General features: G+C 53.8%; 1 protein-coding gene across 1 annotated transcript in view; it reads right to left on the bottom strand.

Moving 5' to 3' along the window:
• Myh14 (myosin heavy chain 14) overlaps positions 1–14,779 on the bottom strand; it is a 57,008-nt gene that overhangs the window by 16,868 nt on the left and 25,361 nt on the right. Inside the window, exons 12-29 of the mRNA XM_036199225.1 lie at positions 13,354–13,506; positions 13,095–13,268; positions 12,399–12,572; positions 11,901–12,015; positions 10,028–10,150; positions 8,767–8,954; positions 7,913–8,034; positions 7,300–7,369; positions 6,829–6,989; positions 6,107–6,215; positions 5,313–5,444; positions 4,556–4,762; positions 3,958–4,095; positions 3,532–3,655; positions 3,253–3,424; positions 2,162–2,374; positions 618–762; positions 225–431 (exon numbers count right to left, since the gene is read on the bottom strand). Of these exons, the coding sequence (XP_036055118.1) occupies positions 225–431; positions 618–762; positions 2,162–2,374; positions 3,253–3,424; positions 3,532–3,655; positions 3,958–4,095; positions 4,556–4,762; positions 5,313–5,444; positions 6,107–6,215; positions 6,829–6,989; positions 7,300–7,369; positions 7,913–8,034; positions 8,767–8,954; positions 10,028–10,150; positions 11,901–12,015; positions 12,399–12,572; positions 13,095–13,268; positions 13,354–13,506 (2,727 nt within the window). The remainder of the gene's footprint in view (positions 1–224; positions 432–617; positions 763–2,161; positions 2,375–3,252; positions 3,425–3,531; positions 3,656–3,957; positions 4,096–4,555; positions 4,763–5,312; positions 5,445–6,106; positions 6,216–6,828; positions 6,990–7,299; positions 7,370–7,912; positions 8,035–8,766; positions 8,955–10,027; positions 10,151–11,900; positions 12,016–12,398; positions 12,573–13,094; positions 13,269–13,353; positions 13,507–14,779) is intronic.

Genomic DNA, 14,779 nt, shown 5'->3' with positions numbered 1-14,779 from the left:
CAAAGTCAGCCTGGTCTACAGAGCAAGTTCCAGAAGAGCTAGGGCTACACAGAGAGAGACTCTGTCTCAAAAACTAAAAATACTTGAGCCAAGCTAGACTGGGGTGGAGTCATGGCTTTTGTCTTTGTTGTGTTGTTTTGTTTTTGGTCTGTCCTTGTTGCCCTATTTAGAGTGAAACTATTCACAGCCCCCCCAGAGTCACATGAACCCCGAACCCTGCCCACCTGGGCTCTCTGCAGCTTCTCGGCAGCCTCAGTCCGAGCCCGCTCTACATCACTGGCACGGCCCTGGACCTCCTGCAGCTGGGACTCCAGGCGTCGCCTCTTCTGCTCACCCTCCTGTCTTGAGGTCTGCAGGGTGCCCAGCTCGGCCCTCAGCTCAGACACCTCGGCCTCCAGGGCTAGCCGAGTCTTCTCCCACACACCTTTGCCCTGTAAGGAGATGGGTGGAGTTGCTGAGGCTCTCCTTCAGCATACACATCATGATGGCTCACTCCCAAGTCCCTTGGTTTAGTTCAATATTCCCTTTCCACATGGAACCCATCAATTAAGTAATTAATCCATTAACACTTATGCAAGGCTACATCCCAGAAGGTGGCTAGCCCACTACCTACTCACCCTCCGGGCTTGCTCCAACTGCTCTGCCAGCTCCCCCAGGGCCTGGCCATGCCTCTGCCTCAACTCCTGCATGGCCACCTCGTGAGCACGGGCCTCCTCTTCCAATGTCTTCTTCAGCTCTGTCACCTCCTGCTCCCTCTTTGACCTTTGATGATGGAAGGAGGGAGGAGACAGGCGTTCAGAGCAGAGGACTGTGGGATGTGGCTTTTCTCCTCTAAGGATGGGGCCCATAGTGCTTCCCGTGAGGGTCTGGATGTGAAACCTCCCCCACAGACTCATGTGTCCCAGCCTTCCAGGGACCAGCTGGAGGTGCTGTTCTGAGAGGATGAAGCACCTGTGGGGCCTGGGGTCCAGCTGGTACAGGGAGGCTGAGGGTTACAGCCAGCCTGGCTCCTGCCCACATCCAGCTGCTGTTCTGTCAAAAGGAGAGTCAGCTCTACTGCAAGCTCCCCTCCACATGGAAGCCACTTCCTTGCCACGGAATCATGAGCTAAAGCGAGTCTTCCCTCTCCAGCCATCTCTTGTCAGGTATTTGGTTGTGTAACAAATGCATTTTTCCAAGGTGTCTGTGCTGTGGAATAATCCTTCTGTACACTGTGAATATGTATTACTCTCATTGATTAATAAAAAGCTGACAGGCTTGTAGCCAGGCAGGAAGTATTGTTGGGGATAGCCAGACACAGAGGACTCTGGGAGGAAGAAAGGCAGAGTCACAGAGATACCAGGCAGCTGGCGAGCAAGCAGGACATGTAAAAAAATGAAGTAATAAGCCATGACCCACATGGCAAAGCATAAATAGAAATATGGGTTGATTTAAATGTAAAAGTTAGCTAGTAACAAGCCTGAGCTATTGAATGAGCATTTATAATTCATCTTCAGCCTCTGAGTCAGTTATATGGGACCAGGCGGTAGGGACAAGAAACATCAGTTTATATATCTGTGTAGAAATATAGGAAGGGGAATGTGTCATCAAAGGTGATCTCCTATTCACTACTCAGACCATATTCAAAGGTCCACTCTTCAGCAATTCCCTCCCAGAGCCTGTCCTATAAACTAGCTTAAATCTTATTTATTTTTATTTATGTTTATGTGTGTGGTTATGTGCATATGACTGCAGTACCCAAGGAGGCCAGAAGGGAGCATCATATCTCTTGAAGAGAGAGCTACAAGAAGTTGTAAGCCACTATGTGGGTGCTGGGAACTGAACTCAGATCCTCTTTAAGAGCAGCCAGTGGCAGCCAGTGCTCTTACCACTGAGCCATCTCTCCAGTCCCCAGACTTCACTTAAGAGTTGGCATTGAGTGTCCTCAACAGTCTGCAGTTCCTTTATGTGCCTTTTGTTGAGGCCTGGGTCTAGTTTAACTGGACTCTTAAAACTTCTCTAAGACTGGGGGTAGCCTGAGGGCAAGGCAAAGGTATGACTCTTCCATTCATATTATCAGAGTGGGTCCCTGTGTGGGTTGAGTCTCTGTCCAGATGTACCCCACCCACCACACCCTCCAGCCCCCCCCCCCTCCCAGCCCAGACCCCCACCCGCTCCTCACCGAAGCTCCTGCTGGGCATTGGTAGAGTCCAGTGTATCCTCTAGCTCCCCACGTAGTGCCTCCAGCTCCTCTCCCAGGTCCCGACGCTGCTTTTCTGCCTTGGCCCTGGCCATCCGCTCAGCCTCTAGGTCCTCCTGAGCCTCAGCCAGCCCAGCCTGTGCCTCTCGCAAGGACTTGAGAAGCTGGGCACGGGCACTGCCCTCCTCCTCTGCCCTGGGGGTGTGACAAGGACCAGGGAGGGGTTGGCACCCAGGCGGGCAGAGCTGAGGGTGAACTTCAGGGGCTGGGGAGATCAGGTGTGGGTTCAAGTCTTGACTCTGTCGTTGGCCACATGGGATTCCTGTTCCCAAATCCTTTATATTCCTGGGTGTGCAGCAGCATGCTACCACAGTTCTCCTGGGCGACATCGGCTCTTGCCATGTGCCAGTCCTTTACATGGTCTTCTTTGGGGATTTGTTGTTGCTGTTATTTTCTAGGACAGAATCTTTCTAAGTTGCTTGGGCTAGCCTTAAACTCATGGCAATGCTCCTGCCTCAGCCACCCAGGTGCCAGGATGACAAGCATGTACCACCATGCTGAGCCATTTTAACTTTTATATGTACAAGTGAAGGCCAGAGGTGTCCTCCTCAAATCATTTCTCCACCTTATTTTTTTTTTTAAGATTTATTTTATGTTATGTGAATGAGTGTTTGCCTGCATGTGGCATGTACACCACCTGTGTAGTGTCCATGGAGGCCAGAAGAGAGAGTGGAATCCCACAGAACTTAGTTACAGATGGTTGTGAGCCTCCATCTGGGTGCTGGGAATTGAATCTGGGTCCTGTGCAAGAGCAGCCAGTGTTCTTAACCACTAGGAGCTGACACAGGCTTTCTAATTCACATTTTAACACCTCTGAAATGGAGTTGTACTCACAAGCCAAGCTTTCTTGGGAGGCCTCACATGTAATATGGTCAATGTACTTCAAACAGGCACCATGGCTTGTAAACAGTAGTGGCTCAATAAGTGTGCCCAGAGCCGTTACACCCGAGGTTCCTCGCACGCAGGCTGTGTCCCATCTGGCCCGAGTGGAAGCAGGGGAAGGGGGAAGTCACCTGACCAGGGCCGCCTGCAGCTCATCCTCCTTCCGGCCCAGCTGTGCAAGCAGCTCCTTCGCCCGCTGCTTCTGCTCCACCATCTGCTCCTGCAGCTCAGAGCTCTCTCCGTCCAGCCGCCGCTTCAGCTTCTCCAGTTCCTGGCGGCCTTTCTCCTCCTTCTTCAGCCGGTCTATGGGCACCAGACAGGTCAGACGCAGTCCACCTCCTCCCTCTGAGCATCCACCTACAGCCATTCCGCATTCACACAGTCCAGCCTGGCTCCTGGCTGCTACTCACCCTCCATGTCTGTGATTGTGGCTTCATATTTGAGCCTCAGCTTGTTGAGGCTCTTGACTTTCTCCTCCTCTTCTGCTGCCTGCGAGGAGAACTCGGCCAGGCGCTCCTCCAGAAGCCTCCGTTCCTGGGGACAGAAGAGTCAGGACCCTTGGCCTCCCTGCCAGCTCACCAGCATCCTGCCCTTCCCAGCCCTCCACCCTCCCGTCCTCTCCATCCTGGGGTCTGGGCCCAGCCCACCTTAGGTGTGCTCACCCGACAGCACTAAGCAACCAGCACACAGGACAAGGGCTGCTCTTATGAACAACCCTGCAGGCTGTCCCCAGTGGGCAGCACATCCTCGCCATCACCCCCCACCGGTTCACTGGGCCAGCATCCCGGCAGGAGCCCATCTACCATATCTTGCTCTGGTGTGCCCATGGCCCCCACCTTGCTCAGCTTGGCATTCTGGTCCTCCAGGAGTAGCAGGTCCTCCTCAAACTTCTTCATTTGGGCCTCTGTGGTCACTTTCTCGAGCTGCAACTTCTGCCGGGCGCCCTCCTCAGCTTCTAAGTGAGTCTCCAGCTCCTGCAGCGGGGGTGGGTAGAGGGGACCCCAGGGGCTGTGGCTTTACACAGGTCCACACCCTGGCTGACACTGGGCAGCATCAAGCCTCTCCTGGTCTTCCCTTTCCATTCACTGGTTTGACGAGCACTTATTAAGTGCTAGTGTATACCACGTACCATCACAGACCCTGAAGATTGATAGCAATTACCATCTCTGAGAAAAAGAACTCAAATGTTCCCTCAGCGCACACAGGAAAGTGGCCTGCCCAGGGTGGGAGTGGGGTGGGGGCTCAAGACAAGGGACGCGGAGCCAGGGGATGCAGACTGCATCCTGAGGAGGGCCTTGAACAGCTGGATCCAGCAGCACCTGAAGCTGACACACCCGAGCTCACCGCCATTTAATGAAGTCTGTGTGGTCTTTGTGCTTTGGCCCCTCAGGCTGAGGTCTGGGGTGGACGTGACGGGGTGCTGGGTCCCCACACCTGTATGTGCTGCTGCAGCCGCTTCTTCTCGCCCTGCAGCTGCCGGCTGCACGCCTCTTCCTCGCCCACTCGTGCCTCCAGCTCAGACACCACCAGCTCCAGCTCCTGCTTCCGGGCGGACAGCCGTGCCCGGGTCTCCTCTGCCTCGGAGCAGAGCTCTGCTTCCGCACGCAGCTGCTCAGCCAGGCGTGAGCGTTCCTCCTCTAGCTGCGGGTGGTGGATACGAGTTAGGACCCCACTCAGGCTGCCCCACACCCCCTAACAACCTCCCTTACCTCACACCACGCACCCATCAAGGTTTCTCTGCCCTCAAGCCCTGGCACGCCCCCTCACCTACTCAATCCTGCCATAGCTACACCCAAGGACCACTCACCATTCCACCCCTCACCCTCTCCACCTTACTGTGTGCCCCAAAGCGCTATCCCAAGGCCCCAGACAACCTTAAACCCCACCCTTGCCACTTGGAATGCTGTCCATCACACAGGCCCTGCCCTCCAGGCCCGCCTCTGACCCTGTCCACCCTACCCCCACCCCCATCGCCGCCTCCTTACCTTCTTCATTCTACCCTTCAATATACTGCCCCGCCAACAGCCACAGTCCTCACCAGCTTGACCATGCTCTTACGCCCCATACCCCGACTCCCTAGGTCCCATCCTTCACATACTGACTCTACCCAGAAGATCCGCCCAGCACACCGTGGCCACGCCCACACAGGCCCAGACCGCTTCGGCCTCAGGTAACAGGACTTGCTCCTCACCTGTGCCACTCGGCTCTGCAGCTCCCCCACTTCCCGCGCACTCTGCTGCTGCAGCTCCTGGACTTTCTGCAGCTCCTGGGCACGGGCCTGCAGCACCTCGTCCTGTCTCGTCACCTGCAGCAGGGGCTTCACCTGGGGAAAGCACGCAGTTCTAAGAAAGGGGGCCCACCCCATGCCTGCAGCCTGTCATCCCTCAACGGTCCCTGTGAACCTCAGGGTGACCTGGGGACCCCTGGCTTATTCTGGATCCAGCTGTACCTTGGTGGTTTTGAGACAGGCACTCATATGTAAGCCAGGATGGCTCAACTCTTTCTTTTCCCCTACATGTATTTATTTACTGTGTACATGCTTACACACCAGCGCATGGAGCTCAAAGGACAACTTGTGGAAGCCAATTCTCTCCTTCCACAGTGTGAGTCCTGGGGACTGAACTCACATCATCAGCCTTGGCAGCAAGCATCCTTAATCCACCAAGTCAGGTTATCACCCCTCCCCAAAAGCTTCTGAGACAAGATCTTATATCGCCCAAGCTAGCATCAAACTCTATATGTAGCCAAAGATGATGACGTAGAGCCCCGATTCTTTTGTGCACGCTGAGCAAGTACTTCACCAACTGGGGTACAGCCTCAGCCAAGCCCCACCCCAGCCCCACCAGTGTCCTGATCAGACTAGTTTAAATCACTTGCCTTCTAAAGAATCCTGGGTAACAGGCAGACAGACTGGCTCCCGTTCACAAAGGTGGGGACAGAGCCGCCCTCCCCCAGGAGCTGAGGTGCAGGCTCAGCCGCGCTCACCTTGATGAACAGTCTCCACCACTGCCAGTTCCTCAGCTTGAGATAGGCGGCACAGTTCCTCTGCATCACCCTCAGAGCGCTCTGCTGCTGCTGCCTTCTCTGGAAGGCCCTGTGGAGACACAGATGACAGTGGGAGCTGGCCCCAGAAAGCAGCCACTCTAGCTTTAGTTAGTTCTGAGATGGGGTCTCATGCAGCTCAGGCTAACTTTAAACTTCCAATCCTCCTACCTCTGCCTCCTCAGGGCAGGGATGACAGGTAGCCTCCTGCATACTAGGTGAGCCCTGTGCCAACTGAGCTGAAGTCTATGATCAATCTTACACAGCCTGCTCTTGCCTCTGCCCAGGTCTCAGCCACCTTCAGCCCACCCTCAACACCCTGACCCTGTCATTGGCTCCCAGGATCCCTGGGCAAGGTCGGCAGCCCTCAGCCTGGAGTTGGGGCACCCTTTCTACTGGCTGCTTGTTCTGAGGGAAGGAGAAACGTTCTACATCTGCCTGAGATAGAACAGGTGCTCTGTCACAGGTCCTTACACAGACCAGCTTCTCATTCTCTCTCACCCAGGCAACCTCCACCAAGACATGTCACTCCTCCAGCTGGGGTCCTGAGCAACTGCTTGAGCCAAACATGTCCTGCTGGGCCCCAGCTTCCCGGACTCCTACAGTGTGCAGGACCCCAGCCCAGCCTTGGTCCACAACGCCTGGCACAGCCTGACTTCCCTCACCTGCGGGCCAGGTAGCCCCGTGCCGCTGCCTGGAAAGACACTATGATGTCCGTAACTTTCAGGTCCCGCTCCTCCTCCAGCTGGGCCAGGACTCCGGCACGGAAGAAGATCTTGCTTTGGCCAACACGGTATAGGTTGGGGTCTAGCTCCAGGGCCTGGATCTAGCGGGTGAGAGTTAGGGAGATGGAGAAAAGGTGATGGTATCAGGAAGGACAATTCGGGAGGTCCCCTCTCCCTCCCCCACCACCTGGATTCCCCACCACCTGCCACAGACCCCACTCCATGCTATGGGCCCTACCCCAACACCAAAGTCCCTGCCCACGTGGTTAGCACCGCTCCCATCTACAGGCCCTGCCCCCAGCAAGAGCACCCCAGCCATAGGCCCCACCCACTGAGCAGGCCCAGCCTCAGACCACAAAGCCCTACCCCTCCCCAGGCCCCGCCCCCAAATAGGCCCTTGTCCCTGCATACCATCTTCTCACAGGCCTGCTTGCCATCCATGAAGCCCTTGGGAATGGCGTTTGGGGTGAGGATCTCATAGCTGCAACCGGAGGGGAGGGTGGAGAGGGAGGGGCCACACGTCATGAGAGACCATATGAACAAGACTTGGTAGAAATCAGGAATGCTAACCACACCACTGGGACATTTTTGGAACTTTGGGGGTTTTGTTTCGTTTTGTTTAAATATAAAAACAGGTTATAGGAATTTTGGATTTTTGAGAAAAGATCTCACTATGTAACCCTGTTTGACCTGGAACTCACTCTGTAGCCCAGGCTGGCCCTGAACTCACAGAGATCCACCTGCCTCTGCCTCTCGAGTGCTGGGATTAAAGGCGTGTGCCACCACCGCCTGGCTTCAACTTCAGTTTAAAGTATGGAGGATCGCACACTGAAGGGGCCCTAGGTTTGGCTGGCACCCAGGCCCCTTTCTAACTCTGCACATTTTCTCCTTCCCTCTCATACACCACAGAAGGGAAACAGACTTCGCAACCTGGCCTCAAGCCCCCAAGCTGAGATGGTACTCGGAGGGACTCTGCTCCCATCCTGTCCAGCCCCTTGGAGCCCTTGGCTGGCCGGCGGCTCACCGCTGCCGGAACTCCTGGAAGAGGATTCGGTTGGGGAAGCCCTGACGGCAGATGCGGATACCCTCGAGGACCCCATTACAGCGGAGCTGGTCCAGCACCAGACGTGGCTCCAGCTTCCCAGCCTGCAGGGGTGATAGCAGGGTCAGTGGTGGCACCAGGGATGCCACAATCAGGACCTTGGCAGGTGCTTTACTACTGATCCACATCCCCAGCCTCTCACTGGGGGAATTCTAGGGCGGAGCTTTACCACTGAGCCACCCCTCAGCCCTCTTTTTACCTTTTATTTCAAACAAGGTGTTAATAAGTTGCCCAGGCTGGCTTTGAACTGGTGCTGTAGGTGAGATTAGCCCTGAACTTAACAATTTTTCTGTCTCGTCCCTAGTGCAGGACTGACAGCCCTGGCCTGTACCACCTCCTATCCCAGTTGGCTTTTTCCATTCCTTATTCTCACCATGCTCCCACCCACCCTCCAGGCCTTTGCACAAGCTAGTCTCTGGCTGGAAAACTGCTTAGGCCAGGCAGTTCAGTCACCTCCCCTCCAGGGAGCCTTCTGTGACTGCCTGGCTCGGTAAAATCCAACAGCCTTCTCACCCCTTCAGATTCACTTTGGGTGGTGAGTTGAGTGGGTCTTTATTAAGCACCCTTTTTGACCTGTCTACCAGCAACTGTGAGAACTGGATGCTCTCTCTGTAACTGTTAGCTCCTCGAAGACACAGGAACAACTGGAACAGGCTCACCTCTCTACCGCCATGCCCCCAAGTCCTGTCTCTGCCACAGGAGCAGAGAACCCCGACATGACAACCACTTGCACCCACCCAAAGAGCACATCAAGCTGATCGGTCCTTCCTACTCACCCTCTTCTCATGATTGGGGACGATGCAGCGGACGAAACTGGGGTTGGTGTTGCTGAGTGTGGCCATGAGGCGGCTCAGAGACTCCTTGTAGAGCTGCCCCACAGTCCGGAACATTCCACGGCGGGGGCGGCCTCCTGGAGGGCCATCCCCGAGGCTGCTCACCTGCTCCAGCCCCACAATGCCCTCCACTGTGGAGAGACGAAGAGGTGTTCAAAAGGAATCAAGGTCACCAGCTACAGATTCATGCCTCCTCCTGCCTCAGCCTCTAGAGGGGGTTCCAGGCTTGAGCCACCACATCCAGCTTCTTAGAATCAGGTTTAAGGAGTGGGGGTAGCACAGGACCCAGCATGTCATACACAACATTGCTCCTTGGCCTGGTCAGGAGTGTGCAGTTGACAGGCAAACAGAGGACCAGAAATGCAGCAACTGGTCTCAAGGTCACATAGCTCAAAAACCAGAATCCAGGGCCAGAATCTGTGACCTGCCCCCGCTGGCCTTCCCCAAGTTCACCTCTCTCAGATGCCCCTATGCTGTCATTTTCAAAACAAAAGATATCATTGATTATGTTCCTAAGGCATAAGGAAGAGCTAAGGTTCTGGGTTCAAATCCCTAACTCTACCATTTATTGGCTGTGTGACTTAGGCAAGCTACCTAACCTCTCTGAGTTTGTTTTCTTCTTCATCTTCATTGTGTTTTTGTTTCCTTTTGTTTTGCAAGACAGGGTTTCTCCGTGTTGCCCTGGCTGTCCTGGAACTCACTGTGTGGACCAGGCTGGCCTCGAACTCACAGAGATTAGCCTACCTCTGCCTCCCGAGCACTGAGATTAAAAGTGTTCACCACAACTGCCTGGTTGTGCTTGGTTTTCTTATTTGCACATTATATGCTCAAGAAATATCTTTCCTAAAATGTTATTAAACTGTGTGTGTGTGTGTGTGTGTGTGTGTGTGTGTGTGTGTGTGTGTGTGAACATGTGTATGTGGGACACGTGGAGGACAGAAGACAACTTGTAGGAGGAGCTGGTTCTCTCCTTCCACCACATGGGTCCTGGGAGATTGCGCTCAGTCTTGGCAGCGTAGACACCCTTACTTACTGAGCAATCTTGCTGGCCCCTCTGTGTGTTTTTAACATGTGGTCTAGCTAGAAGGCTCTAGAACCACCAAGGGCTCATCAAGAAGGGAGAGACCTCATGCAGAGAGGAGTGAGGCCAACATGTCCACCCACGATCTCCCCACAGCCCCCCAAACTGTTCTCCAAGCCTCACCCGTGGGTACACAGAGAAACCCACCCCCTGGCGGGGAAACACCAGAGCTGAGTCTCCCTGCAGGTCCAGGGGGTGACGATTGGAATGAGCCAAGTAAAGTGAACTGTTGGAGGCCCCCTTGTTCTGGGGAAGGACAGATGAGGGGTAGGGAGGATGGCAGTGTGGGAGAGATGTGTGAAGGGGGAGAAGGTGGAGAAAGAGAAGAAAAGAGCATTAGTTACACAGAGGAACCAGGAACCCAGATGTTGCCCATGACACTTTCAAGTCCTGTTCAGCTTTACATCAGTGCACTGAGGTCATTTTTGAGACTTTAGCAGCAAAGAAAACAATACAGAACACCTTAGGAGCTAAGTCTACATTTGTTTTCTTAGTTAGTCCTTTTTGCCCTGGATGCCAGGAAGCTCAATAGTCAACTTACGTTATACCCAACAATAATACACCCACTCCACCGGTATCTCATTTGCCCTTTCTGCTGGATGCTAGGATGCAGGTAACCAATTCCGGTATCAAGGCGGCCATAGAGAGGCAGGTATAAAATGGACCAGTTCCCTCCCTCCCCTCCCTTGTCTCCTGTGCTTTGAGGCAGCTTTGTTAGTGGCCCCACAAGGGAAAAGAGTGAGCCAGGGGCAGCTCAGAACACCAGGACTGTCACTCAGAGCCAGGCACACAGGGATGGGCAGATGGGGATGGGGTCATGATTTTTAAAAAGCTCTTATTTTTATTATTTTTAATAGTGTTTGTGTGCATAAGTGCCTGTGAGTGCGGGTGCCCATGGGGCATTCTGGAGTTAGAGCGGTTATAAGTGGCTGTGAGCTGCCAGACATGGGCACTGTCAACAGAACTTGGGGAGAGCGTGCCTAACCATGGAGCCACTTGCCCGGCCCCAGTGCAGAATTTTTTTAAAGGTAGGAATGGCTCAACTTGTTTATTTTTTCTTTCTTTTTCCTTTTTGTGCATGTGTGTTGTTGTTTCTTTTTTGAAACAGGGTCTCTCTGTAGCCCTGGCTGTCCCAGAACTCATGATGTAGACCAAGCTGGGCTCAAACTCAGAGATCCATTTGCCTCTGCCTGTGAGTGCCGGGATTAAAGGCGTGCACCACCATGCCTGGCTAAAAATATCTATATAAAGTCATCTTCCCACATATTCAGGCTCTGCCACTCGTGATTGAACAACTAATTAAAAATATTCTAAGAAAAAGAGTCTACACTGAACACAGAACAGGCTTTTTCCTGCCATATTCTCTATGTAATAGTGTAACAGCTATTTACATATCATTTGCATTATGTTAATAAGTAGGATGAGGGATGACTCAACCTAAAGGGAGAGAGGGGAAAACAGTGTGTGGGAAGATGTGTGTCAAATGTCAATACTATGGTGTCTTCCATAAGTCTCGGAGTGGCCCAGTGTCCTGTGGGTCTCAAGGAGGACTGCACTTATTTTTTCTGATCTGATTGCATAGGAGACTATTACTAAAAGCAATTAGTGACATTAATATGTCCAGGGGCATATATGTCCTACTTCTTAGATGCTAATTTAAGATAATAACATATCCATGTATCCATCCATCCATCCACCCACCAACCCACTCCTCAACCCATCCAGCCTTCCATGTATCTACTCCTCCACCTATAATATCTCCCGACCTGCCCATCCACCTCATCCACTAACCCTCCATCATCCACCAGTCAATCAATCCACATGTCCATCTATCTAGCCACTGGCCTGCTCACCAACCCAGTCCTCCATGTATCCATCCACCTACCCACCCATTCATCATCCACCCACGTTCCTCTCTCCCTCTCTAGCTCTTGCTCCCACTGGGGGTAGGAAGGAGCACAGACTCTGAGGACAGACCCTTTGAAGGGGGCCTCACCATCCTTCCAGATCTCAGCTGTGAGACGATCTGTGCTCTGGTGAAGCAAGGCAGCCACATTGTCATTCAACGGGTCCATGTTCTTCATCAGCCACTCATTGGCTTTATAGTCAACCTGAATAGAACCAGGCAGAAGACAGTGTGACTTGGGCTCCCCACACAGGTGCTCGGCACAGACTAGAACACTGGTGTCAATTTGTATCCATCCTCTGAACTGCTCTTCACCTGCCTGACCCTCTCTACATCCCCCACCCTCCTGGAGTCCACCCCTTTGCCCTCCATAACCACAACATTCTTCTAGTTCGTTCCGCTCTGGCCACATAGGCCTCCTCAGTTCTCAAACTCAGTCGGTTTCCACCAAAGGCTACAAGACTCTGTGGAATTTCACAGGTGCTTTACTTGCTCTTGTACTCTGTGTCACATGAGCCTATGTGCCCCGGGACCAAATGGAGATCCTTTGGTCCTTGAGTGGGGGTCCACAGCCAGCCTAGCCCTCACCTTGCCTGCGTAGTGCAGGACGCTGAAGTCTGCCTGATCCCGCAGGTGCCTGGGGCGTTGGAACTTGGGGTGGCTGCCCTGCTCCTGGGCCACCTTCTCCACGAAAGACTTGTCTGTGGCCTTGGGGAACCAGCACTCCTCGTCCAGGAGGGCCAAGAGACCTGGAGGGTTGGCCTGACCAGCAAGGGGAGAAACAGAAGTCAGATTCCCACGTGTGGACACAGGCTGCTGCTAGCGGTCAGCCATAAGAAGTGACTCGAGGTTGGGGACTTCGGGCAGGGGTAGCTCAGCAGCTGAGCGCTTGCCTAGCTTGTGCAAGGCCCTAGACTCCATCACCAGCACCGAGCCACTCACTGCCCCCATGTCTAGAGCCAGAAACTCAAGAGCCCGCTGGTCTAAGGAACGGGGGCGGTTGGCCGGACATTTCCTCTCTGGGTCCCTGGAGGGCTGTGGCAGGCAGAGGAGGAGCATTCTCACAGGTGGGTGGGGCCGAGTGGGGCGGAGGTGGGTAGTGGGAAGAGCAAGCTTTCTGGGTCTGGCCAGTGGACAAGACTGAGCTTCAAGAGTCTGGGTGGTGGTCAGGGCCAAGTTTTGAAAGTCTAGGCAGCGGGCAGAGCGGAATGATGTGGGTCTAGCAGTGGGTGGAGCTGAGCGTTGAGGGTCTGGGCTGCAGGCCCATTGGTCCTGTCCTCTCACCGGCCGCTCGATGAGATCAATGCAAGGCTGCAGGTCCAAGCCAAAATCCAAGAACGTCCAGGGGATGCCCTCGCGCTGGTACTCCTCCTGCTCCAGCACGAACATGGTATGGTTGAAGAGCTGCTGCAGCTTCTCGTTGGTGTAGTTGATGCACAGTTGCTCGAAGGAGTTCAGCTGCGAGAGGATTGTGGGATAGGGCGGTGAGCAAGGCCAGAGGCGCCGGGACTGGAGAGAGGGACCGTAAGGCCAAGGTGCGTACCTGGAAGATCTCGAAGCCCGCGATGTCCAGGATGCCCAGGAAGGACGCACCCTGCCGCGGACTTCTGTCTAGGGCCCGGTTGAGCCGCAGAACCAGCCAGCGGAAGAGGCGCTCGTAGGTAGCTTTGGCCAGAGCCTCCAGAGCGAAGTCAGCCTGCAGGGAAATTTGCACAGTGAGGACCAGCACATGTTGAGCAAGCAAGGCGTCACTGAACTTGAGGCCCTCCCGCAGTTCATCTCCCAGCTTCTGGAGTATGAACACCAAACAGGACCACACAAACAACACTCTGCCATTACTGGAGTCCTAGAGTGCATTAGGCTCCCCCACCCCTCCACCTCTTAAATCAATTTCTACAGCACAGTGGGAGCTCCAGATCCAGGAGTCCGGGTTCAAATCCAGTGCAGCCACTCAGAAGCCGTGGGATCTCAGGCCCTTGAATAAACCTCTCCATGCCTCAGTCTCTCTGGTATTAGAGGCTGCAGATGAGACAGAAAGCCAAGGATTCCCAAGCTCCTTCCTGTTCCCAATAGTTCCAACCTGTGGTCCCCTCTCTGTCACTACTGTGTCTGAGACACCATCTTTGCCTGGATTATGACAGTAGCCCTGAGTTTCCTTTCCTATATATAGAACCAATTATTGCAGTAGTCAAGAATATCTTTATATAAAGGACAAATGAAATCAAGTTGCTTCCCAGCCTCCCACAGCACCTCCTTCCTGTGGTTCCCAAGACCTTATATGACCTCTCACCTACTGCTCACGGCTTCAGTGACCCTCTTCCCCTGCTTTGTCTGACATCACTAAGCCTCCTTCACAGAGGAAGCACTGAGTGGAATCACCCTTTTCACTTGCCTGTAGAGTCTCCACTGCCCTAGCACAGTGCTCCTCAACCTGAGGACTGCGAAGGAGCTGTAGGAAAGAGTCGCAGAACTAGGAAGGTTGAGAACCACTGCCAAGCCCCTTGAGGAAAGAGTCTTTATTTTTGTTTGTATGTATGTGCACATGTATGCAAGTGTGAGCACACATGAGTGTGTGGAGGCCAGAGGTCAAGCTCAGGAGAAGTCACTCCCCATCCCGTTCTTTAAGACAGGATCTCTCACTGAGCCTGGAGCTCATTCCTTCAGCTAGTGAGACCAGTGAGGGCTAGGAATCTTCCTGTCTCCACCTCTCCAGCTTTTCACATGGGTTCTGGGGGTCAAAGTCGGGTCCTCAGGCTTATAAGGCAGGCACTTGCTGATGGAACCACCTCCCCAGCCCTTGACCTGTGTTTTGATTACTGCTTTCTTTTTCTCCCCAAGGCTGGTGACAGAGTAGGGGCAGGCAAGCCTGCTGAGTGTTTAAAGATCTAGTAAGAGGGCTCAGCAGCTAAGGAGACGCTGCCAAGCCTGACAACCCAAGTTCAATCCCCAGGACCCACACTGCCCTTTGG

This window comes from Onychomys torridus, chromosome 1 (genome assembly GCF_903995425.1).
Source record: "Onychomys torridus chromosome 1, mOncTor1.1, whole genome shotgun sequence".
In the NCBI taxonomy this organism is placed as follows: Eukaryota; Metazoa; Chordata; class Mammalia; order Rodentia; family Cricetidae; genus Onychomys; species Onychomys torridus.
The sequence above is the reverse complement of the archived record's forward strand: the minus strand, read 5'-3'. Positions and strand labels throughout refer to the sequence as shown.